This window comes from Cylas formicarius, unplaced genomic scaffold, assembly GCF_029955315.1.
Source record: "Cylas formicarius isolate icCylForm1 unplaced genomic scaffold, icCylForm1.1 PGA_scaffold_3__17_contigs__length_32017465, whole genome shotgun sequence".
Lineage (NCBI taxonomy): Eukaryota > Metazoa > Arthropoda > Insecta > Coleoptera > Brentidae > Cylas > Cylas formicarius.
The window spans coordinates 8,773,283-8,799,041 of NW_026844326.1; the positions used below are offsets into that span (position 1 = coordinate 8,773,283).

The following is a 25,759-nucleotide window of genomic DNA, read 5'->3' on the forward strand; positions in this document are numbered from 1 at the left end:
TAATTTGTGGTCTACCAGTAGTGGATCCAAAATAACTGTGTCTATAACAAGACACAAATCATTAAACGAGTATTACAGCTTTTTCTTGCAGTAAACAAACTTTAATCGATCCATAAAATATATTCTTTTAAATTATTATATCTGTTACACCTATTTAAAACTTTCAAACAAAACTGCATACTCCAATGGCATTGTTTTGCACTATGTAATGTGTTTCAAGAAAATTATAATAAAATTAAGATAAAATATATAAGGAGTAATATTAAAAACATATCAAATAGACTCACAACTTAGAAAATTTGTAGTGTTTTGTTTTACATGTCATTTAGGAAGAACTTGAAAAACTTATATACATATATATATATATATATATATATATATATATATATATATATATATATATATATATATATATATATATATATATATATATATATATATATATATATATATATATATATATATATATATATATATATATATATATATATATATATATATATATATATATATAAACTCCGACTGGAATCCTGCAGATGTTTCGCCAAAATCTCACTTGGCATCTTGTTTAAAAACAAAAAAGTTACAGCCAACCAAAATGTTATCAAGATAAATTGAAGGCACGGTAGACCAATCGGTCAAAATTGTCTCCTGATAAATTCAAACGGTTTCTTAAATCTGCGACGCGTAAGTTAGTAAAAATCACACTTCGGGGTCTAGGTTTATACAGGCTGTAAGTAAAGTAAAGAAATGAAATAATATTCTATGCAACAAGTGCGGTAAACAGCATTTGACTCACGAGTTTATTTGATACGAGCGGAGCGAGTGTTTAATAAACGAGTGACTTCAAAAGTTTACCGAACGTGTTGCACACTATACTTTTTCTAAGACTCTTAGTCTTTGAGTTCATTTTCGCAAAAAAACAAATACATTCACTGACATGACCGTCAGAATTGACAAACGTCAAAATTCAAAGCGTGGGAAATATCTCTGAAAACGTCCGATTGCTCCCAAATACATGCGGTAAAATCAGTGTAATGTCCGAAGTGTTTTGGATTTGTGGGAAACTAAACTTACGTGGTAAAGTGACGCTTCCAACACGCTAGATGGGTGTGTAATTAGGTATTTTATAGACGGGAGTAGAAAAACGGCATTTGACGCGGAGCGAGTTTGAATAAACGAGTGACTTAAAAAGTTTACTGAACGTGGTGCATACAACACGAATATATTCACTGGTAAAATTTCAAAGTTTATTAATTAATAATTAAAAATTAATAACTATTTATTAATTAATAGTGCCAAATAAACTCGTGACTCAAATGCCTTTTATCACACTTGTTGCATAATATACTATTTACTAACATCATTAACATTACATCATGATATGATAACATTAACACCTTGTTTAATGATGAATTTCAAATGAGCGGTCAAATTCGAACAAAGCATATTTCAAGGGTAATTCTTGTTTAAAAATAAATAAAAAGTTTTGGTTTTGCGACAACCTATCACAAATAATTCCCGCTATTCGCATTTAACGTGGCATATTTCACATTAGAAATCTTAATATATACGAAACGAACAAACGTCACTTAAAAAGAATTTCATCCAACGTCGACACGTCACACGTTTACGATCCCATAAAGTCGGTATGGTTAAACCGAGAAAACTAAAAACAAGCTCGCTTCACGCTCACAAAAATCTTTTAGAACAAATATTTGACCCTGTCGAAAATATTTGCGAATTTTGCTTTCCTTTGACGTTTATACGATCCTCGAGATATCAGAAATCGGCGGTATCAGCGAAAAAATCGTTATCGAACATTATTTGCGTCTTTTATTTCATACGATTGTCCCGTTTCTAAAAATGCGTGTTAAGGGAAATCTCCTATTAAATACCTGAAAGTGATGCCTAATCCATTTAACTTCTCTATGGATCCGAAATTTATTTATTTATTTATTATAACAAGGTACCCTAACAAACCAAAACTAACGTCGCAATTTACAAAGGTAGACTTACACTAAATACACTTATCTTAATTCAAAAAATTAATCAAAACTATTTCTAACCTCAAAAAAAAGAAAAGCAAGAAATAATGTAGAAATAAATGTTTTCTACTCCCGTCTGTAAAATACCTAATTACCCATCGATCTAGCGTGCGGGAAGTGTCACTTTACAATGTCAGTTTCGTTTCCCATAAATTCGGCCCACTTCGGACATTTCCGGGATTTTACCGCTCAGATTTTGGAGCAATCGGATATTGTCGGAGATATTTCCCACGAGTTGAATTTTGACGTTTGCCAATTCTAACGGTCATGTCAGTGAATGTATTCGTGTCGTTTTGCGAAAATGTACCCAAAAACTAACGGTCGTAGAAAAAGTGTAGTATGCAACACGTTCGGTAAACTTTTTAACTCACTTGTTTATTAAAAACTCGTGAGTCAAATACCGTTTACTGCACTTGATGCATAATATACTATTCCACCAATTATTTTTAACAAAACCTATATCCATGGATTGTACCGAAATCTGGAGATATCAACTCTCCTCTGCGCTGCGCTGCGCTCCGCTCGTGTCAAATAAACTCGTGAGCCGTTTACCGCACTTGTTGCATAATATACTATAATTTAGTCCTAGCGAAAAACTCTTATTGCTTGAATCCTAAACGAATTGAGTGACAAAGTAAAAATATCTAATGCAAAAAGCAACTGTTATAATTTCTTTTCACGAGAGATATTGGTGAGTTGCTTCGTAAATTTGTACTATATTTAGGCGCATAGAAGTTCTTATCATTAGCACCCTAGCATTAAAGGATAGTTTAGCAACAGTTTTCGATTGTCTACTCTTTCAAAAATATTCTGCAAAAAATGCCACTATATATTATTCGGCTAACAGATAATTTCAACATACGATAAAAGTCAAGGCTTGCTTCATACGATACACCTATTAGATTGTGGTTATATCTAAAGTTCATGAGAAAAATATTTTGTTTTAATGCCTTCAATTCTGTTTACATACTTATGGCGAAATCAAGATGGACAAGTTTCTGTAAGCCCGTTTCACTATGTTTTCAATATTAATTTCAAAACTCAGTTTTTTTAATTTACTGAACTTAAGATAGTAACATTTGTTACTATTTCAAAACAGTCGATTTTCTAAGCAGAAGCCTAAAACCTATCAAAGTCCTCGTGAAACTTGCAACAGTCATCGATACTCCTAGAACTAATGTATGATTGAAGAGTTTTGTAAAGATAACCGTGCACACCGAGGTTTTTAATATAGCAACATCAGTATCTTATATAGTATGCTATGTTTGTTTTTTGATTCACTGCTTCCTTCTTTTCTTTTTTTTTTTTCGCATAAATTTGACACCACTTAAACTTTACATTAGGTGCCCTTTAAAGTCGTAAAATGTAGAAATTTTGCCTGAAGTCGGCGAAAGATCTGAGTACTAGATTAACCTAGATTAATTTTTTCCATATTAAAATTATTAATTCTAAATTCTTGATTCTAGTTTAATGGTCACCTCATGTTTCTTCTTCAATTAAACAGTCGTGTTTGATAAACCCCACACCTGACACCAATAGATACATTTTGAAATTGGTCGGGTTTGTCAAATGCGATGGTGAAATTAAACAAGTCGCTCCACGTAAAACCTAACGGAACTCATGTAAGATAACTTTGGCTTTGTACTTTGACCGCATTTGAAACATATTGTATTTTATTTCAAGAATGTATTTTGGCAAAAACACTATAAGCTGGGACAAATTAACTTTAAGGACTTCATATTAAATTTTTTAACCAATGGCGACTGTTTAAAATGTGAAATTGATATTCTCTGGAAAAATGTTATGCATATATCCGATTATTGGGACAAAAAGCACTTGTGTCACATATGACACATGTAAAACTTACATTTGAAGCCATAAAATGCAAAAATTTTGACTTCAGTTTGCGAAATATTGGATTGACTTGGATAAATTTACTCCATATACAGGGTTTTTAAAATTATTGATTTTAGTTCGATTGTTAGCCACGGGACGCCATGTTCTGATAACAACGAACGATTCAAACATAGATCTGGCAAATATTTGATTCAATAATTAAACAAAAACTTTGCGCTACATTCTAATATGGTCATTCAGAAATGGGTTCAAATGATAGCTATATCAAAGGTACCATAATTTGGAGGAAAAGAAGAATAAAAATAACTAAAATTCGACCGTTTTGGATAAAATAACCAGAATCAAGCAGCGAATTTAAGTATATAATAAAATATAGGGTCTGCTGCAGTTGGTGCAAATCAGGGGTGACTCAAGTATGTTCAAAATGAAAATAGAGAAATTATATAAATTATTAGTCTTGTGTAAAGTGATTAGTAGTGTGTAAGTAGTTAATGACTTTAATGTTTCGTTAAGTTATACGTTTGTTCAAGTGGGGAAGTTTTGAAATTCGTAAAAATTATTCGGGTTCTTCAAACTTTTCAAAGTTGCGACAAGTTCATAACTTCAGCAGTCATGGTTTGGTGTAACATTTAATTTTTAATAGATATTCTTGTGAAAGTGTTTTGCATATATGAGATTACTGGGACAAAAAGAAATTGACAAACATATTGTCATAACTATGAAAGAAAAAAATGTTGATCATAAAAAGATGGACTCATTATTCAGGAAACAAGTGGACATTTTTATACATAGCCTGTTCAATACTTTAATGTTCATCTATTTTCCCGTTGATTTTAAAAAGATATCGTTAAAAAAATGTTCTAATTTGTTAATATTTTTTCCTCGATTATGAAAAAATATCCCAACAATAGATAAAACAAGAGCACTAAGAATGAAGATATCAGGGATAAGTGCAAGATTCAGCAAGAGGGCTCAGAAAGTGATTCAGTGGAGTAAACACGCATTAAGAAAGATTCATTACGACGTCCACTAGGACCAATATGAGGTGCAAGGACTCGCTGAAGTAAATATGTCCTGGAACTATTAATAAAAACAAGAAGTAGAAGAATATCCACCTAGTGAACATAATATTAGACTGTAGGGGTATTAACGAATAGGGCTTAGGAAACTTTTATATATCTAAATTAATAGTTTCTAAATTGGTTCTTTTATCGCGTACTAATAGAATATCTTCTGATTTTGCGATTATTATTTGTTTATTTACAATAGCTTGAAAATAATTTTTGGTAAACTTTAATTTATTAATTGTAAAGAGTAAATAAAGCTACAACCAGAAACAATGAAGTTTAAAAGGGAAATTAACCCTAGAAAACAAACTAGTATATACCATGACTGGAGATGGCGGATGCACAACAAAAAATAAATCTAAACCACCCGGTATAGCTTGATAATTTTAACTCTTGCACTCCAGAACTGCCACAGAAGCCGCAATAAACTTATCGGATGATGTGAAATGAATGAAGACGAGAGCGAAATTGATTAGACTAGATTGATTAGATTAGATTAGATTGATTAGGGTTTTGGAACCCCTCGCGTCCCCCCCCCTTCAAACTCAACGTTTCTCACAATCTAAATGACAACTGAGAAAATGGATCGTCGTTCGCGTCTTCGTCCCTTTCGTTTGATAGAAAAATAAATCGGCAAAGTAGAACAAACTCGTTGAAGAAAATCATACGAAAGTTGAGAACGTTCTGTCGCTATACCAACATCAAAAATGTTCACTGCGGGAACATTTAAATCGCATACATTAAACCAATCTTTTGTCGTAGATCTATCGAGTGGACCCCTGCGAATTCTGCCTCTGTTTGGACGGGGAGATGTTTTGCTGGTGGCAAGATTGTCCTCCCACGATGGAGGGGCCGTGCAGAGATAGAGGACCGTTTTCGCCGTGCAGTAAGTTTTCGAAATTTAAATTCAAAAAATAAGTCTAAGTCATTATGTCTTGAAATTTTATATCTATGTTTTGCATACTTTGTTTCAAAGTATACAAAATATTATTTGAAATAACCTGCCGTCTGCAATAACACACTTGACAAGTAGGCCAAAGCATCAGGCACGGACGGGATAAATATTTTATTATCTTCACTTTTTCAAAGAAACTTAAACAGGCTACTGTAATACTATTTACAAAGCTTCTGGATTGTCTGCGTCGGTTGTTGTTGAGTCGAAGTTGTTGACGTTTCGAAAATCATCATATTGGCTTCTTCAGAGCTTGACTGAAAATATTTATCTTTACTTATAGAAGATACTATAAAACTAAATGTATACACAGTATCAATATTTACCTAAATAACTAAGTTTTTATCCCAAATTTATTTCATTAAGATTAATTACAATGGGATCTATATTATTTTTTATGCAAATATAAGAATCTTTTGCATTTTTCCAGCTCTCAAGAGATATATTAATAATGACCTGGTTACGTAAATTTACTTAGTGCCATGAATGTTTTAGGACGTTGAATTGCTTTGCGTTTGCATCTTCAGGATAATCCACACTAGAGTCCTTAATATTCTTCGAGATCGTAAAGCAGTTTGGAATAAATCGCTCTTGTCTGACAGTTTTTAGTGTAATCAACCCATCTTTTGGATCCTAGATCATGTATATCGATCCAAGTTGTATCTATGTATATCATGCATCAGTTACCGGCTCTAAACTTTTTGATTTCCTGAAAGTCATTAAATCCCCATATATTTAAATATCTTCTAACTCCCTTGTCAGTTTATCCAAAGTAAGAACAATCTGATTTTGATAAAAGGAATATATTTTTCTTCTTCGCCACTGATTTCTCTTAAAATAAAAATCTACAATCGTTTTTAAAGAAATTTAATTTCTTGATTTTTTTTTCAATCCGATGTAAAAAAATAAAAAACCTCTTCTCTGCATGGTCACAACAATATCGTTAATATGACAGCGTGCAGAGAGTTATTGTCATTCTTTTTTAAATAATTGGATATCTGTTTTATTAAAATCTTTCAAAAAAGTACGAAAAGAAATAAAATAAATATAAATAAGAATCGTTGGTTCTTGTTAGGATGTTAGGTTATTTTTCTTTCTGAAGGACACTAATTCTCGATTTGAGCAGTGAAGTGGCGACCTAATTTCCCAAAATATTATTTGCTCATAGACAGTCAGTGGCACGCCACTGATTTTGATCTCTTCATTTTTTTCAGTCCGTTGGTATGTGGCCGCAGAGCTAATTTACTGCTTACATGCGCAAGATGTATTATTTTAAAAAAAGAAACACTTTCTAACATTAAAATATTGCTTTCTGTCATTTTCCGTTTTTCCAGTTTATTCGGTTTTAGATACGGTAGTGTCTGTAGAAAAAAAATATTTCAAAAACTTTTGCCCCCATTCGCCTCCAGACAACATTTAATGTTTTTGATTTATGTTGTAATTAAAAAGAAAAAATAATAAAAATAATATTATGATTTTTTTTTGCGTATACCTAAAACTTTTATAGAAACGAATTTTTTTTGTTTTATTGAGAAGACACTATGCAAACCAAATTCTATTAGGTGAAGTTTTCCTAGGGTTAAGCATTTTTAGATATACAGGATGGTTGCAAATTAAAGAGAGATGTTTTGAATACTGCAAAATCCTTGTTTGAATAAAATCGGAATTCAAGCTGTTCATGAGACTAGAAATAGATAGCTTAATAAGAAAAATAAATAAAAAAAATCTAACATTTTCCATTTGATAACTAAATTCTTTTGTTACATAGTGAGCAAGTGAAAACATGAATCTTAAAAGAATAGATGTGTTTAATTTCTGTATTGATAAAAAGGGTTATCATAAAGATAAAAATCTACAAGTATGCCGCGAGATCTTAAATATAATGAATATCAAAAGCCCCAAGTTTGAAGAGTCTATACAAAGAAAAATTGATGAAATTTGCGACCAGCTATCCAAATGGTGGAAAAAAAGTAATGGTACGAGGAGCAGATTTTTAAAACAAAACACTAAACGGTTAAATAGTACTGTTCTTCTATTCCCGTAAATGGATAACATGCAAACGCCAACAAACTTGCTGGGAAGACCCGAAAAGTCATTTTCCTCGAGTAGTGAAAGAAATAGAAGAAGCAAAATTAAGGAATTAGCAACAAGTTGCGAGGAAAATCAGTTAATTGGGGCAACAAAGTTTAGAAAAATACGGAAAAAGAGATGAAATCAAACTGCTTAAAGAGAGTCTCGAAACCTCTCCTACTAGAGCCTCAAAAATAATAAGCAATTGGAATATACAGAAATCAAAGCAAATTATACCACGTAAGCGAAGAAGCACTTAGCTTGACAATTGGGACTAAGTTATCAAAAAGTGACTATTTAACCATCAAAAGATAAGGAAAATACTTTTATGTTTATCTACAAATTATGTTATTATCTGATAATATTGTGGTAACAGAGTTATCTGTAAAAATGAAGATACAAGGGCTTTTGGACCATACTGTTTTCCGAATTATTTTATATCAATCAGAAGTTTTCGAAAATACATCTGGACCTCTTGACTTAATTTTAATCACAAAATGGGGGTGTGATGGTAACACAGGTAACAGTGAATAGAAGCAGTTTATTAAAACTGAAATTGCTTGGGATTCAAACATTTTTTTAACTTCACTCGTACCTTTGCGATTATTTGGTTACTCAAAAATCGAACCGACTCAAAAAATAACTTATTGGCAGAACCCTAGACCATCGTCAATGAGGTATTGTTCACAATACAAGAAGCAGCGGAAAAAAACAGCTAATTTGTTAGTAAACAAATATCCATTTTACTATATGCAACGTGCATTAAGTTTTAATTCATGATGCATCAATAATTTCGGCGGCAATACTTCCTATAGGGATGTTATCAGAAAAAGCGCAGTAATCACATAACAAAGATCTTAAGCACTACAGAGAGCATTTTTCAAGAAAAAGGTCCAGAATTGATACCAACCAAGATCTTTCAAATAGATTCCTAATCTCTTCTGATCTCTGGGTTAAGAAGCTTGCGCAACAAAAATTAACATTTTTTTTTCTGAAGCTTTACATATGCTTAGGGACGATAGTTCATCATTGGTAAAAAGTGAATCACCCTATTCCGAAGAGGAATAGTATTGTTAATAATTATCTTTCTTAGTTAATAAGTTCAAGTAAATTTTTTTTGTTTATCATTATTTCACTTGCTTATTATAATTTAACTAATTTGTGTCGCCTATTTTCTACTGTAAAAAATTAAAATCAAATAAAAGAATATTTTGGCGTTACAATCGCAAATCCCTCATCCATTGTTTCTATCTATATGTTATATGTATGATTCTATGTAAAAGAGCGAACCTATAAAACAATCAACTAAATAATTAACTTCTTTTCTGTTCCAAATCATAGAATTGTATGGATACAAGCGACCCTAACATTTCAGCTAGGATAAAATACATAGTCGCAAATACTATTTGATAACGGGTGGGGGGGCTCTCCCCATTGCCATTTAGTTAATTTTCTATGGTCCTACCCTTTTTCGCAAATTCTTAGGTCACACACATGTTTTAAATCTCATTCCTAAAATACTCATACATACAAATAAGAAATAATCCTTCCAATCTTTTCCTTAACTCTGTATAATTTTTTATGATGTTTCATTCCGCACCATATACTGTCTTATGCTAGTACACTTTATAAAATTCTAAAGTTTATTTTAAACAAACAATATTTTTTATCTTTTTGACCAAAATTGTTATTCCAGAGATCACTGCGCATCAGATTGAAAGAAATAAAGAAATTAAATATCTAAAGTAGTATTACAAATATTTTTTTAGACGGTCCGGTATCTTAATTATTAACATTCAATTAGAAAATACCCTGTATATCTAACTTAAAAAGTTTCGAATCTTTATAAACAGATCTAACCAGAAAAATAAAGCAAGTACCCCAAGGGACCATAAAATGAAAATAACGGTATTAAACGAAAATTTATTATTATTATTTTGTTAATTATTGTACTGTAATATTGTACTGAGAAATTATTGACAATACTTTGGATACTTTTAGAGTTAATCATAAATTATGTAGATCCTACAGGTTAAACAAAGCCAGGACAACAACTAGATGTGCTAACAATAGAGATTTTTTGGTCTTTTACTAGCTTCCCCTCCTGTAGTTCCCAGGAAAAAAGTTAAAAAGTGATTTCGCTGAACTGTTTTTAGACGTTTATAATAAATGTTAAAAATGAAAACAACACTGTATAGGCATTATTATTATTATTTATTGAGTTAATGTTCATATTGTGTTTTTTTTTTATAAAATTCAAAATATTTATTGTTTTATTTTTTGTAGAATTGCTTTTCTGAATGAATTTATTTTGGGTTACCTGAAAATAAATAGTAAATTATGCAACAAGTACGGTAAACGGCATTTGACTCACGAGTTTATTTGACACGAGGGGAGCGAGTTTTTAATAAACGAGTGAGTTAAAAAGTTTACCGAACGTGTTGCATACTATACTTTTTCTACGACCGTTAGTTTCTGGGTACATTTTCGCCAAACAACGCGAATACATTCACTGACATGGCCGTCAGAATTGACAAACGTCAAATTTAATGCGTGGGAAATATCTCCGAAATCATCCGATTGCTCCCAAACCCGGGCGGTAAAATCCCGGAAATGGCCGAAGTGGCTCGGTATTTTACAGACGGGAGTAGAAAAAAGCTTTTTTTGAATGAGTTTATATGTAGAGTATTTCGCCGTGTTGTGCTCTTTTAACCTTACACATTGAAAAAGAATGGAATATGATTCCTGAAAATCCCATTTAAGCCTAAACACTTTTGAATCTTCTTTCATACTACTGGGGATTTTGTTAAACACTCTCCGTTTTATTAATTTTATTAACTAATTAAACTACCAAATCTTTAATGAAGACTATGAGTGTTTTGTAACAGTTCCCTGTACCTTTGGTAAGTTACATTTAACAGTATGAAGCAGGACGGGCCAAAAACTGCACTACAATATGCAGGCTCCGATAGAATCAAAATAGTACAGAGTTCTCACATATAGAAACCTGCATTATATTTATGCAGGAGTCGGACAATTATAAACGGACGTAAAATCTTTATGACTTATTAACTGAGAACTAAGTGCCAATGACCAACATTTCTGTCTTGGTACCATTCACACCATGAATCGATTGAAGGTCGGAAAAAGAAACGTATAGTTGTTGGCCACGTGGTGAGAATTACATAAGACACATTAGGTAATATAATTCCTTCCCTTCTTCTTCATCTATACTGAAGGTAAGGTTTATGCTTACAGACCCGCAAAGCTTTTAATATAAAATTGTGTGCTATAATAAGCACCAGGGTCAGTTTACGGTCAGAGGCTATGAGAACATCATGTGTTATTTTCAGTAGGTGATAGGATAGTGTGGTTTTATGAACTTTACACTTTTGAGATACAAAGAGGTTGGAATTAGTCTTTTTGAAAATATTCAAATTGCTTAAAAATGCAACAATATACAAATTACAATTTTCTAATGTAAATGTAAAATTGTAATGATCTCATTCCAGTGAGTATTCCGGTAGCTCCCCCAATCAAACCGCAACACGAGGTGGCTCATTCTTCATCAACGACGCTATCCGCAACCAAAACGACAACCCTGCAAAACAGTGGCGTTTCTAATATTCAGACGACGAGTGAGATGTCTTCCGAAGTGAATGAATTGCCTAGCACCACCGATTTTCTCACGGACACGTCGGTCTCCACGGGAGTAGAATCTTTTAATGCTAGCGTGGCGGAAGACAAAGTGATCAGCACAACAGAGGAACCTGTCACGTGCATTGTTATGGGTATGGTTATCAACGTAATATAGCTAACCGTCTTTTCTCTGTAACAATATAGAGAACGACTTACCAAGAATTCCATCCATGTCAGTGCTATCTAAAACGGAAAGTTGCGATATTTTTAGTTTTTAATTACTGCCCTGTTAAATTTTTTTATAGTTGTTCTGTCTCAATCCTTAAATGCACGAATTTTTGTTTTCACAAATGCTGTGTAGGAACATGTTTAAAACCGTTATATCTTTATAGAAACACAATGCCATTCAACTCTTTTCGCATGTGTGTGCCTTTGGGACTATGCATCTAATTTTGCTTTCTTTATTTGTAGACCTGGGTCCTATTTTGGTCACAACCTCCTTTAAGTCGGTCATTTTGTTCATTTTTTGTCTAGCTCGCTTATTTGAAATATGGTTTCTTCTAATTCGGTACGAAAATCTGCTTGTAACATTGTTTTGTCCATTTCTTTCCTTATTGAACTAACTCATTTACATCCAGTCCAGTAAAAATTGATGCAGAAGTTGCATGTTCTAAAATCCTAGTAGCTAAAGTAGAACTACCAAAAAGGGAAATTGGTTTTCATTTACAGTTAAAGGTTTCAAAATTTTTCCTTCTGCTTCTCTCTGTATGCTAGGGAGATATTTGTGGTTTCATCAGGATGTTTTAATTAAGCATTTCTTGTTTCTCTTTGTCCCTCTGTTCTTTGCTCTTGTAGGTTATTTCTTCATTGATCAGATTCTATTACTTTTTCGTCAAAATGTTCATTGGGATCTGGCAAATACTTATGATCAACTAAGCTATTCGTATCACTCTCAACTCAGTGGTCTCGACATCACTCTCGAAACCACCATTTATGTTTCTGATGTCCACGGTATTTATTTTATATTAGTTTGGCAGAAAAATATAAAAGCCTTTTATAAACAATTGATGGTGTCTACTGTGTACCACAAAATTTTGTATTATTTTTGAATCTAGCTGAAGGATAGAAATATTATTGTGATTGACTCATATGATCCATTTGTTTCAGTATTCTAAAAATAAAATGACCTCTAGCTGGATTGAACATTCTAATTGGGTATCTCTATAATTACCTAGCAACTAACATGTACACCGCACTCATAGAGAACGATCATGGAATTATCTGACATCGTTTGTATTGATAGGAGATAAAAATTGCCGTTGCCTGGAAGATTTCCCATAAGAAACCTGTCGAATACGATTTCATAGAACAAGTTATAACATTGTTAAGGAGCTTCGAGGGCATAAAGCAGATGTCGAGCAAGATCGTAAAAGCTACAGTCTTGGGTCGCAGACTAAGGGGTGCTAAAAACAGTTTGAAACTATTTTACCCGGTTTCATGCTGTTGTTAAAAAAAAAACATTTCAAGCAGATTCTCTTGAAATTAAAATTTTATGAAAATAATAGCATATAGAGTTCATAGAATGCAATTAATTCATTTTAAAACGTGCAAAAGAAGATCAAACCAATCAAAACCAACTCGCAGAAAGGAAAACAAAGAGAAAAGGTACATAAAAAATATTAGGAGCAAGTTAAAAATAAAAAAGGTGGGTAGAAAAGTAAAATTGAAATAAACTTTAACAACTTAGATACATAAGAAGGTAAAAAGAAATTTACGTTTATATTTTATTGTCAATAAGCATAAAAGACATAATTTTTATTTGATATTGCGTTTTAACTATTTCTACTTTCGGTAGAATGCAAAAAATGAAGTAATGCATAGGGTTATTCTATTTAAAACACGGTAATCGTTTGAAACTGTGTTATAAAGGAAATAGTCTATGATGGTGGTGGTAGCACCTTCTATGTCGGGTGAATTAAAGCAAAGATTACTAGAAACACACGTTTCAAGCAAAGTTACTCTTGTAGAAACATGTAAAAATGGGATGCCTGAGTATCACAGTTGAACCTAACATGCAGTTCAGGCTCTCCTTAGTGGTTTTTAGGCATTTTTTTTAAAACATTCGCTCGATCTGGATATAAAGCGGTACATAGCTGCACTACAGCTCTGCTACATATATCGAATGATATATTTAGGGCTGCAGATGAAGGCAAGCTTTTAGCTTCATTCATCAAGCATCAAGAAGTAACATATAATGGTGTCACTTCATTCTTAAAATTAACCAAAGGTATACCTCAGGGGTCCATTTTAGGACCACCTTTCTTCACTGTATATGTTTCACGTTTCACAAAATTTCTATTATCGGGTTCTCATAATTATTATGCAGACGACATACACATTTACCTTTCTTCTTCCGGGTGAAGCTAAGCAAGCCTTTGCAGTCCTAAACTGTCGCTTGGTCAGAGAATAAGAGATGTACACTAAGCAATTAAATGCTAGCAAATGGTGATAGGGAGAGATTTCTATTTTATGGTCATTCTGTGGAGATTAATAATAAAAAAATTAAGTTCTAGGATGAAAGATTGGAGATTTTCAGAGCATATTTCGAAATTTTTACAAAAGGCCTATTTAACGTTAAAATTTATTTTATTTTTAAGTAAGAAACATAAAATAGTGTTCTGCTTTGTTATACGCCGCATTCAAAAATTGAAAATTCTTGTCCGAGGTTGATTTTTGGGGTTCGAAAGTTCGACAGAATTAGAGACACTTCAAAGAGTTGGTTAAATCTGGAAATAGAATATTAGTTCCATTTTACAGTTTACTCCGGCAATGCGGGCGACTGAAATTTTTAAAAGCTTCTTTTCATTAAAAAGCTTAAGCGACCTCAAACGTTTTAGAACTAAACTTTTCCAAAAACTACTTGTTGAACAAATTTAAAAAAAATATAGGTAACTAGGTAACGGTAGGTATAGGTGTTAAATGAATTGAAATATTATAATTACCTTTTGATTAATTCTCACGAACGCTGTACTACATCGGTGTTTGATAGTTAGGACTTATAAAATGGAAATTTGTGCACTTCTTTTTATCCTCTCTCGTTCCTCGGGTTAAGTAGGACAATACCACTTGATCAACAAGTTAACGGAATTTATTCATAAAAATGAAAATGCAAGTTTATTCGTCTAAATCTATATTATCCCTTTCAAAGTAATCCCCATCGAATCCTGTTTCGGTATGTCCATCAGCGCTTCCTGCGATTTTTCCATTACTTCCTCTTGGCTGCTGAATCGCGTTCCCCGTAGTGATTTTTTGACTCGATTGAACAGATACAAGTCACAGGTTATCAAATCAGGCGAATTCGGTCGCCGTTGGAATCTTTCGGCGAATTGCTTCACGCAAACAATTCATAACGCCCAAATAATACTTTTTTGTATTGTCTGGCCTTCTGGCAAAAATTCACAATGCACTGTTTTTTTTTTTGGTATGGACTGCTTGTTGTACTCATAAACCCACGTCTCGTCTTACATGAAATTGAGGTCTTTTGTCACCAACTTTGGTGCTACACGATGTGAGGTAAATGTTGGTTTCCTGTAAGGCCTGCGATAAGTTTTTTATAGGACCAGTACCATAGGCTTTCTGGAGATCTACAAACATAAGATCAGTGCTTGATCTTTTCTCTATTATCTGTTTTAGACAAAAAAAAACGTTGTCTGTGCACATTTTGCCAACTCGAAATCGCGATTCCCGATTCATCCTCAAATTTCTTATATTCTGCTTCAATTGAGTATCTGATAATACCTCCATCAAACGACTAAGGTGCTTGTGACTGAAATATCTCTGTAGTTGGAGCAATCTAACTTATTTGCTTTTTTATGCTACTTTCCATTCGTCTGGTATAGGGGTCCCGTTAAGGTAATGATTTATACACCGAGTAAGTACCATATTTAATTAACTCTGCTGGAATATTTCCTGGACCTGCAGCTCGTTCATTTTTTATTTTTTGCGCCCCTTTTCTAAGCGAGATCGATTTCAATTTCTTCTCCCTAAATTAGTGTTTCAGATGATGTAATCGATGCATACTCACTTAACTTAACACAAGGAAAGAACTCAATAATGGGTGAGCCACACAAGAAACTCTTTGATCAAGGGTTACATTGACTGTTTGTGAACAACAATAATTTGAATTTTGTTGTACATATTCGAGAATATTTGGGAATATTGATGCTGGGATATTTATTATATTTATTCGGATAACGTTTTTCCTGTAATTTCTTTAGGCCCATATCGCACCATTGCTTTAAAACGAAAAAAAAAACTTTTCGCATTTTTATAAAAAATTTACAAATGAAATAAGAATACGTTTTTTCTTCAATATAAATAAACATTTTTGATTTTCGTGATTTTTTTGTGAATTTTGCACAAAAAAAACCTGTCATATTTTTTTAAAAAGATGTGACATTAAAACATTACCCCGTTTAAAGTTTTGTCTTAAAATTAAGTTATTGTGGGAAAAGTTGAAATAAAATAATTTAAAAAGTTAACAAGAATTTAGCTCCAGAAACTGTTTAAAATTTAGTGCTGGAAAAGCCAAATTCTTGTAACTTTTCGAAGCTAAATACTTGGCATACATTAACTCTTTTTTGAAAAGTTGGTAATATTATAAATACAAACAATTAAATCCAAGGTACAAACAGAAAGAAAACATCAACTGTTTAAAACATTAAATTATAAGTATATGCCCGAGCTAATGGGATATCTAAAGTTCGCTCCAAATTACCCTGCGATATAGTATTTTTTCATATTTAGCATGTGTACAAACTTAAATGAATTTTCTTCAAAGGAAGTTTTATAGAAAAATAAATTCGGTTCACTTTTTCCCACCTTTGGCACATTAATGTCACGCCATTTTACTTTCTTTTTTTCATTGCCTGTTGTAAAATTGCTGCCAATTTGTTCTTGAACACGATATCGAGGGCCATTTTTTTATACATCTTTTTATGCGTTTCTCAATGACCTTGTGAACATTATCCCCTTCGTTTTGGGAATGTTAATTTTCAATTCGGCTTCTGCACTATTCGCCGAACTGTCGGTCTGTCAATATCACTCGATACACTATATTCCGAATTATCCTGACAAATGCCTCTGCTAGCGTCTTCTAGAAAGTTAAGGGAGAAAACAAATATTATATTAGCAAGTGAACTAACTTACCTAAAAGCTCCGCTATAAGATTCCCTTCAATGCCACAAAAACTGTGACGATTTCTTTAATTTAACCAGTTCAAAAATAGGTAAGGTGTTTTAAACACTTTTCTGTGCCACTGACAAAAGCCCTTTTGTTTATTTCATGATTTTTGAAAAAAATATCACCTAATAAAAAATTAATCAAATTTAAGTAAAAATAAAATATAATAATCTGAAGTGATACATATTAAAATAAAAACAACAATTTGTACTTACGTTTTCTTCAAAACTGATTAAAATTAATTAAAAATATTGTAAATAAAGTTCAAACAATATTCAGATAAAACACCTTCGACAATTCTTTACGCGAATATTAATTGCAGAAACCGTTTGTGTGCAATTTATCTTTTAAAATGACACTTGCGACATTTAGCGACATTATAAAATAAATTTGAGAAGGTTTTGTTGAGAAATAAAGCGTTTTTCTCTGAATAGGCTGATACTATTCGCTCAAAAATCGCCATTTTTGAAATGTGTCACTTTTAAAGCAAGGGTGCCTTGTATCATGTGACTGATGTTAAATTTGGATTTCCAAATATTACAGTGGATCAGTTCGTTAGTTACCTTAATTAAAAAAATATATTCCTCTGAATACGCTGGGTAAGTAAGCGTGGAAATATAATAATAATATATTATTTACGCCTTGCACCACCTCAAAAAATAAATTAATTTAATTACTATACCACATAAATCTGACGTTGTCGAAGAGATTCAACCAGACCAAAATACTCACCCGCTTTGATAAGATGAAGATATAAAACTACCCCCAATAATGAAATATCCAAAAATTCGTTATATTGATTTCGCAATCTCAAAAAAACAGACAGTACAATTAAGATAGAATTTAATGTTTCTAAGTAAATTTGAGTCATTTTGATGTATTGTCAATGTATTCAAAACCAGAGAGATTAGTTTTGTTTCGAAGACAATGTTGTAATACGGATTTTTCAATAATTATTAATATCAATTATTCAACTCAAATTGCCAGAACATGAATATAAAACACAAAAAATGAAACAAAGACATTTATGGCCACATCTAATAATCGCCATTCATCGATCTACTCTTCTTGTTTATATTTATTTTAACACAGTCGGTTAAACAGACGCCATTCTACCACCCCACACTGTTGCATGATAGTATAAAGTTACAATGAAGTTAGAGAGGAATACAAGAGCAAACATAGGAATCAAACAACAAGCAAAAACAAAAAGTAACTCTTTAGACATTAGACCACTCTTTTCCCTTCCTTCACATGCTCTTCCCCGCCTTCCTTTCATCTTCCTGATATCTTCATTTTCCGAAACAGATCTACAGGTACTTCTTATGCAGTTCTCAAAGGCATTTAAACTTATCTGAGAAATAACACAATTGCTATTATGTTGACAAAAAACATCATTATAACTTTTTACACACAGTGATAAACATCATGACAATCATTTTCTTGGGATATAGTTAGTTCTATTAAAGTGCAGACAACTAATACAAAACAGCGGATCTATAAGGCTATTTACAAAAGAGATATTAGCAAAAACTTTGCGACATTCGAGGGTTTTCAGTTTCTAGAATACCAAATAGGAATAATAAGAAAAGTAATGTTTTGCAATGGTCTATTGAACCTATAATTGACTACTTTGATAAATCTTTTTTGAACGTTTTCAATTCTAAATTCTGAATTTCGAAGAATTCCCAACAGAAGAATATTTAAGGACCGGTCTCACAATAGAGTTATATAATTAATTTTTGGGAATTTCATTTAATAGGGTAGTTTTGTACCTTCCCGGCGGTCTCAAGGTTGTTCGCATTACGTCATTTTAAAGCTCTTCTAAGTGACTCTCTAATGGTCTAATTGAATATCTGGGACAACGTCACATTTTTTTGAGAATGTGAAATAAATATAAGGAATTTTTGGATATTTCATTATTGGGGCTATATCTTTCCGGCGGTTTCAGAGCGGTTAAGCAATACATAACCTTTAAGCACTCCTAAGTGGCTCGTCGAAAGTCTAATTCAATATCTCAGATTTTTGAAACTTACGAAATAACTATAATTTTAATAACTATAATGAATTTTAGAACATCCTGCCCTAAGTGGTCTAATTCAATATCTGGGACAACGTCTGATTTCTTGAGCTTTGCGATATAATTATAATGGGTTTTAGGGCATTTCATTATTGGGGGAACTTTTATATCTTCCCGACGATTTCAAGGTTATCATTCTGAAACTCTCCTAAGTGGATCTTGATGGTACAATTAAATACCTGGAACACGTCAGATTTTTTGAGCTTGCGAAATAATTATAATGAACTTTAGAGCATTTCTCTTTAGAGGTGTATCTTCCTAACGGTTTCAAGGTGGCTGGAGCAATACATCATTTTGAAGCACACCTAAGTGGCTCCTCTGGGACAACGTCAGATTTTTTGAGCTTGCGAAATAATTATAATTAATTTTTGAGCCTTTCATTATTGGGGTAGTTTTCCATCTTCCCGACGGTTTTAAAGTGGTTGAGCAATACATCATTTTGAAGCTCCCCTAAGTGGCTGTTCAATGGTCCAGTTGAATATCTGGAACAACGTCATATTTATTGGAGGTTGTGGTATAGTAATTAAATTAATTTATTTTTTGAGGAAAAGGGGTTATTTTCTGTATAGCAACTTGGGATAAGACTTTTTGGAAATTCGCTGATAATATCTCCGTGCGTACTTACCCAGTATATCCATAGGAATATGTGCTTTAATAAAGGTTAGTCACGAACTGGTCCACTGTAATATTTGCCAATCCGAATCCAAATCCAAATCTAACTTCCGCCACATCTTCGTGTCAGTATATTTTTGAACCCATGCAATAGGAAGGTAATTGACTACGCAATTTTGGACCCTCTTAAATCGAACCAACATAGAGCTACAGTGTCGTTTAAGTGTTATTCCGTATAAGAACACTTTAAGTACATTTCGAAGCTTGAAATTTTAAATAGTATTACGGAGAAAACTAATTTGAATTCATTCCGCTAATTTTACAGGCAGGGAGTACCAAATAGGGGATAAATTACCCCACGACACCGGCAACTGTTTGGAGTGCATCTGCGGTCAGGGGGCGAAGGTGTCGTGCTCTCCGAACCAGTGCGCCCCAGCGGGAGACGAAATGAACGACTATCGCCCGCCAGGTCCGCGCCACCCCATACCAGACGTATTTTAATATAATGCAGGGACGGGAAATTAATTTTCGGGAAAATGTCTTAGTCGGTGGTGCCTCTCGGTTGAGGGGTTTTGTTCATTTCGCGTAGATCAGACTGCTTAACGCGGGCAAAATCGGATTTGGCTTGTGATTAGTTTTAGTTTGTTGTATTCCGAAACGTTCCGTGACGGCGGAAGATTATCCGTCTTTACGCAATGAACTAAACGTTACACAATAACGAGTTTTCCAGTCTTATCTTTCGCGGTTCCTTATTTACGGACGTTTTGTGGCCCCATTTTTAAAATGCGAATCGAATTTGATATGAAGGCACCTGATCTGGTAAACTTGATGAAAACGGTTTTACACTACTTTCCGGGTATTAAATCAAAAATGGATTTTTCACATTCGTTTCGCCATTAATCCAGAGTACAGAGTATTCCATTTTGGGAAGTTTTGAGGGCGATCTCCGTTATTTTTATAGATGGAAAATGACGGTTTCCGAGATAGCATGCTACTTTTTCATAAAACTAAAAATGCAGTTAACAAAATTTTCAGAACCCTTCCAGTTTTCAAAACACTGAATTAAATTGAAAATATTGCATTTCAGGCACCATCGTATATCAATTATCAGATAACTTATCAAAAATGTGAGATCTACCTCTTATATTACTTTTGCTAGATTTCAATTCCTCCTTCGGAGTCATTGTACAGGGCCGGGTCCAAAACTTAAAGGGCAATACTTTGTTTTTACTTTTTTTTAATAAAACACCGCGTATTAGAGACTAAAAAATTTATCTGAAAAAGTATTATGTATTATTGAAAAGGTAAAAGAAAGACACATTTTACAGTATATAAATATACAGTCTTCCATTTCAAAACATAATGTAGGTATAAGTTATGTCTGATTATTGATACGAGGGGTGCTTGAAAATGCAGTATTCTTAATCTAGCTCTGAATCTTATAAATTTTTTAATTCATAGTCATAATCTTCATAGCTCTTTTGAGCTATGAAGATTTTGTTTACCGCATCTTTGGTTTCACGAAAAAGTAACGTACTCTCACAAAAACTTCAACTTCCTATCTATAAAAATAACAGAAATACCACTCAAAGAAACCCAATTTGGGACAGCCTGTACATTTTGCGAAGGTTTTACAAGCCATCGCTTGATAGTAAAGATAGAGAAACAAATGATGCCACCCCTATTATGTCGGTTATGCTAACCTTATTAGAAAAGTAAAAAGTGGGTATATTGTCCGTTTTCACCCAAAATTCAGGAGCATATTCAGATTTTTCTTCAATTACATTCTAGAAATATTCCAAGGTAATCTTTTTTTTTTTTTGATAAGACGGTCACTAGCACCCAAAAACATATACAACTCTGTAGTTGCTCTGAATATTATTCTTAATATTTTAGTTTAAAAAATATATATTCATTTTTGTTAGTTGACAATGGCAGGTTATTTTAAAAACACCATAACACGGTCCCGTCATGTCATTCAGAATTTTTGTCAGATTACCGAGGTTTTGTGTTTTTTGTATTTTTAAATAAACATGACTATGACTATGACTGTTATAGTAATTTTACTATCAGATAAAAAATTCAAACTACAAAATACAAACATTAGGCTATGCAATGACGGGTATGTCTTTGATTAGAAGACCTCCAATGAACTACGACAATGTAATCTGGAATAGTTTGAGACATCTCAGTACGCCATTGAACTCTAGATTAGACTTTGTAGGCAATTATCTTCGTACATGCCCAAAGAAGAATTTATAAACTATGCGAGAAATGACTGACAGCTGGTGGAAATCAGTTTGAGTAGTTTCATTTAAATTTACTGCTTTTTGTATTGCATTTTTGTTTCTTTCCGTATTTCAAAAACACTAAAACCGGCACCTTCGTTTCACGAAAACTGAGTTCCCTATCTCTAATAATAACTGTGATGCCCTCCCCCTCCCCACCCAATAAAAACGAAAAATGACGATACTGTACAGTATTTCTAGATCTTGCCGCACCCCTATAAAAACATTATTTCAAGAAACACAAAAAAGATTAAGAAAATTTTTGCAATTTTCTCTAACAATTTTTAGTATTCTAAGCATCAAAACAAAATACCATCGGCAAATATAATTTTTGTTCAACAGGACACCCTATAGACAAATTTAAATTCAAATTCTTCTCTCAAACAATATCAATCTGTTTTTTTTTCGTAACAGATTCAGTGTACCTTTTACTTGAGAACATGTTTAGTTTTTGGTTTAGTGTTTGGTTATGAACTAGTTTTGATCCATAACAATATTGACAAAGCAATATTTATAAACCGGATAATAATTTCTCAAGAACCCTTTGTACGCAGAAAACTGTTTTTTAAATAATCTATTTGGGAAGAATATGAAAAGAAGCTAACTTGACCAAATTGTGCTTAATTTCGTTAATTAAGCAGACACCCTCAATTATTAACAACTCCTCAAAGGTTGAAATTGATTTAAGTGAAATTAAACTTGTGATAGTAGTAGTGAAAAGATTTGAGATTTTCTAACATCACTTCGACATCTCTATTATTTTTACCCCCTCTTCTTTTCACTCTCTATGGAAAACTTTAATAGGGTTGTAAGTCTTTTCTTTTGGTAAGAAGAGAAATCTCTAAAACTAAATTCTCTAGCCAAGTTAAAACGCAAATATTTGCAAAGCTTTGATTTCAATGTAAAATATTGTAATAGCCATCAGAACCAAACAGAAAAACATGCCCCAAACAGTATGGCGCAACCCGTTAGCTTTAAGCAAAATTGCGATCTAATCGCAAAAATGCGCAATATTACAAAATATATATAGACTTATATATGTAAAATTGTTTTCCTCTCACTAAAAGTCGGTCTTGTGACAGATAAAACCGCATATAATCGATTGGACAAACAGCAAGCCAAGAATTTCCATTAAAGCCGCTGCAGATGGGGGGATTTGTTGCGCGAAGGGAAATAATAAGTGTATGGATGAGGAATGCCTTCTTAGATGTTTGGAAAACTGTTTACCAAAAAAGGGGGGTCTTAAGCCGTCATGTTTCTATCATAATCTGAACGTTATCATCAAAATTACGAGTACGAGTACAATAAATAAATGCTGCATGCTCCGAATAATTTATCATATCGAAATCAAAATATCATTATCAAAACACTTGGTTTACGGTCTTTTATAACCGCACACGCTGTACAGGGTGGTCCTCGTAACGCGACCCACTATCCGATCTGAGGTAAAATCCACAAAAACAAATTGAATAGAAAAGATTATTATATTGACATAAACTTATTAAATATATTGTTTTTATGTGTACAGGGGCATTAGTTTTTTCTAACCAAGAACAAAAGTTATTATTTTATGTGGAACTCCGTATATATTGAATCCCTTTCGCAAAAGGCGTTCCAAAACGAGTTCAACGATATATCGAAAGATGCCTGTGATGCGACGTTTCGTATGCAGAAACATTTTTCCTCATTATTTGACACAAATATTATAGATTTTCATATAAACATTAAATAAAGGATTACAGGTTATACTGCCTTACATTAAGAAAGCAAAAAAAAGCTACAATTTGCGTTTTGTAAATTTATTCTAGTTTTTCGAATGGTATCGCCTATATATTATATTACAACTCAATTTCGAGTTTCCGATGTTAGAATAATTTAAAAGGAGTTTTAATAAACATGGGTCTGAGAACGGTGTCAAACTTTAAAACAAATTTGTTTTTCATAAATTTTGTTCACAAGTGGCTTACATAAATTAAAATTATGAACATTTTAGACAAAAAATGTGCGCCACTGGCTTTTTTACCCTAACTAAAAACTAAACTAAAAATGCAACTTTCTTATCTCTCGAATTTTTTTCGTATCATGCTTCGTTTTCGAGGAAAAAAAATGTATTGCATGTCCCTAACTGGAAACAAATTAGGTTTTCTATTAATATCTTAAATTAACTTTATCCAGATTCCTGAGGCAATTTTCTTTATTGTATGAGAGGGCTAACTTATCCCTAACTAATTAAAATTAAAAAGTCCAGTAGCGTTCCGGGGCAAAAGTTTGAGAATATTTTCAACAAAAAAATTTATCGTGTATCTTGACATTATCCTTTAAATTATTCTACTCTCTGTATGATATTATTATGAATTATCGAGGAAATTACTACATGTAGATAGTATATTAATATATTTTTAAATTGTTATAAGAATATTAATAAACAAACTCTCCTCCTAGTCTCTGTTTCTATCCAGTTTGGTATGTGTATGTATTCTATTAATCGCATTATATGACGGAGATGGGTTGTTTTTCTGATTTTTGTTGTGTGATTGTTATCTCTAAAGGCATAAAATACCAGATTTCTATTTTTGATTTTTGAAAATAAAATTAAGTGAATATTTTATTTTATTGCGCAACTTAAGTAAATATAATAAAATGTAGATATAGTATAATATTTTTAAAATATACAAAAGACGAAATGTGGCAGCACTGTAGCAAGTTGCTTATTTTTTTTTACTAGCAAAATGCAGCAAGATCGTCCGTTTTTTTATTTTGAAGATGTACAATTTGAAAAATATATACTCTCCCTGCGGCAGTCAAAAAGTAATTAAAACGCCTCTCGACACGAAACGCCATATCACACATCTCTACTATTACATATCATTTAACTCGCGTAAAGACGCACACTCGGAATATATATCAAAATACCAGAAATTTTGTTTAAAATAACAAAGTTCACAAATAGGCAGAAAAAACCTAACGCCATGTTTAAAAACGATATAGTTAAGAAGTTTAAGTCAATAAAGAAATTTTGTATCAAAGTTTTTTTGCAGATATCACTATTTCTCAGATCGCCATCTTTAAGTGGACCACGCTGCACACCAATCTAGATAATAATAATAACATGAGTGGGAACCATTATAAATAAAAGTACTGAGCTAGGATTTCTATTAGCATTTTTTTATTATAGGCATAATTGAACCAAATAGTATTTAAAAAATATGTTAGATATAGACGGGAAATGTGTTATAACGGGAATAAATGTATTCTTCTGAAACCATTCTACAAATTACGAGGTAATGAAAGATAATACATATACAATTACATGTACGCACGTCTGAGGTCAGTATTAGCAAACTAGCCGTTAGATTTGTATTCGAAAATAAATGACGTGGCTTAATTAATAACAAAATCCGGAGGTCTGAGATTCCGTACCTAGTTAGAGCATTCCTTAATTGCACGAAGCAAGAATAAAGACGATTTTCTATTTATCCTCGATATAAAATATCCTAAAATATTTTTCGAGACTGCGTCGTGGTTACTGCAAAGTCAGTGAGAAATTTCACTTTTTGCAATAATATAAATAATAAAGAATTCGCACAAAGAAGACCTGACCAAAGCGTCAGAGACTCCATTTAATAAGCAAGTGTAAGTTGTGAAATATTTAAACATAAAGAATTTACATTGTACTTTAAGTTGTTAATTGCGTTTGTTTATATTTTCTAGTGGCAAACTTGGTCTATCTGCTTTAAGTAATGAAAGCTTTTTTTTATAAAAAAAATTTTCGCCTGTACTCAAACCGCATGATTTCTCGCAATTTTAATGGTTGCTTTTCCACGCCTTTTTTTTGTAATACGTGACCCCATAAAAGTATTAAAAGTGCAGAAAATTTGCTTGTTACATGTTATATACATGAAACT

At 32.5% G+C, this 25,759-nt stretch overlaps 1 protein-coding gene across 1 annotated transcript in view; it reads left to right on the plus strand.

Annotated features, from left to right (window-relative positions):
- The window catches only part of LOC132699435 (cysteine-rich motor neuron 1 protein), a 341,296-nt gene extending 321,214 nt beyond the window's left edge, over positions 1-20,082 (plus strand). The window contains exons 3-5 of the mRNA XM_060666138.1: positions 5,735-5,858; positions 11,507-11,785; positions 19,892-20,082. Of these exons, the coding sequence (XP_060522121.1) occupies positions 5,735-5,858; positions 11,507-11,785; positions 19,892-20,067 (579 nt within the window). The 3' untranslated portion in view covers positions 20,068-20,082. The remainder of the gene's footprint in view (positions 1-5,734; positions 5,859-11,506; positions 11,786-19,891) is intronic.
- The last annotated feature ends 5,677 nt before the right edge of the window (positions 20,083-25,759 follow it).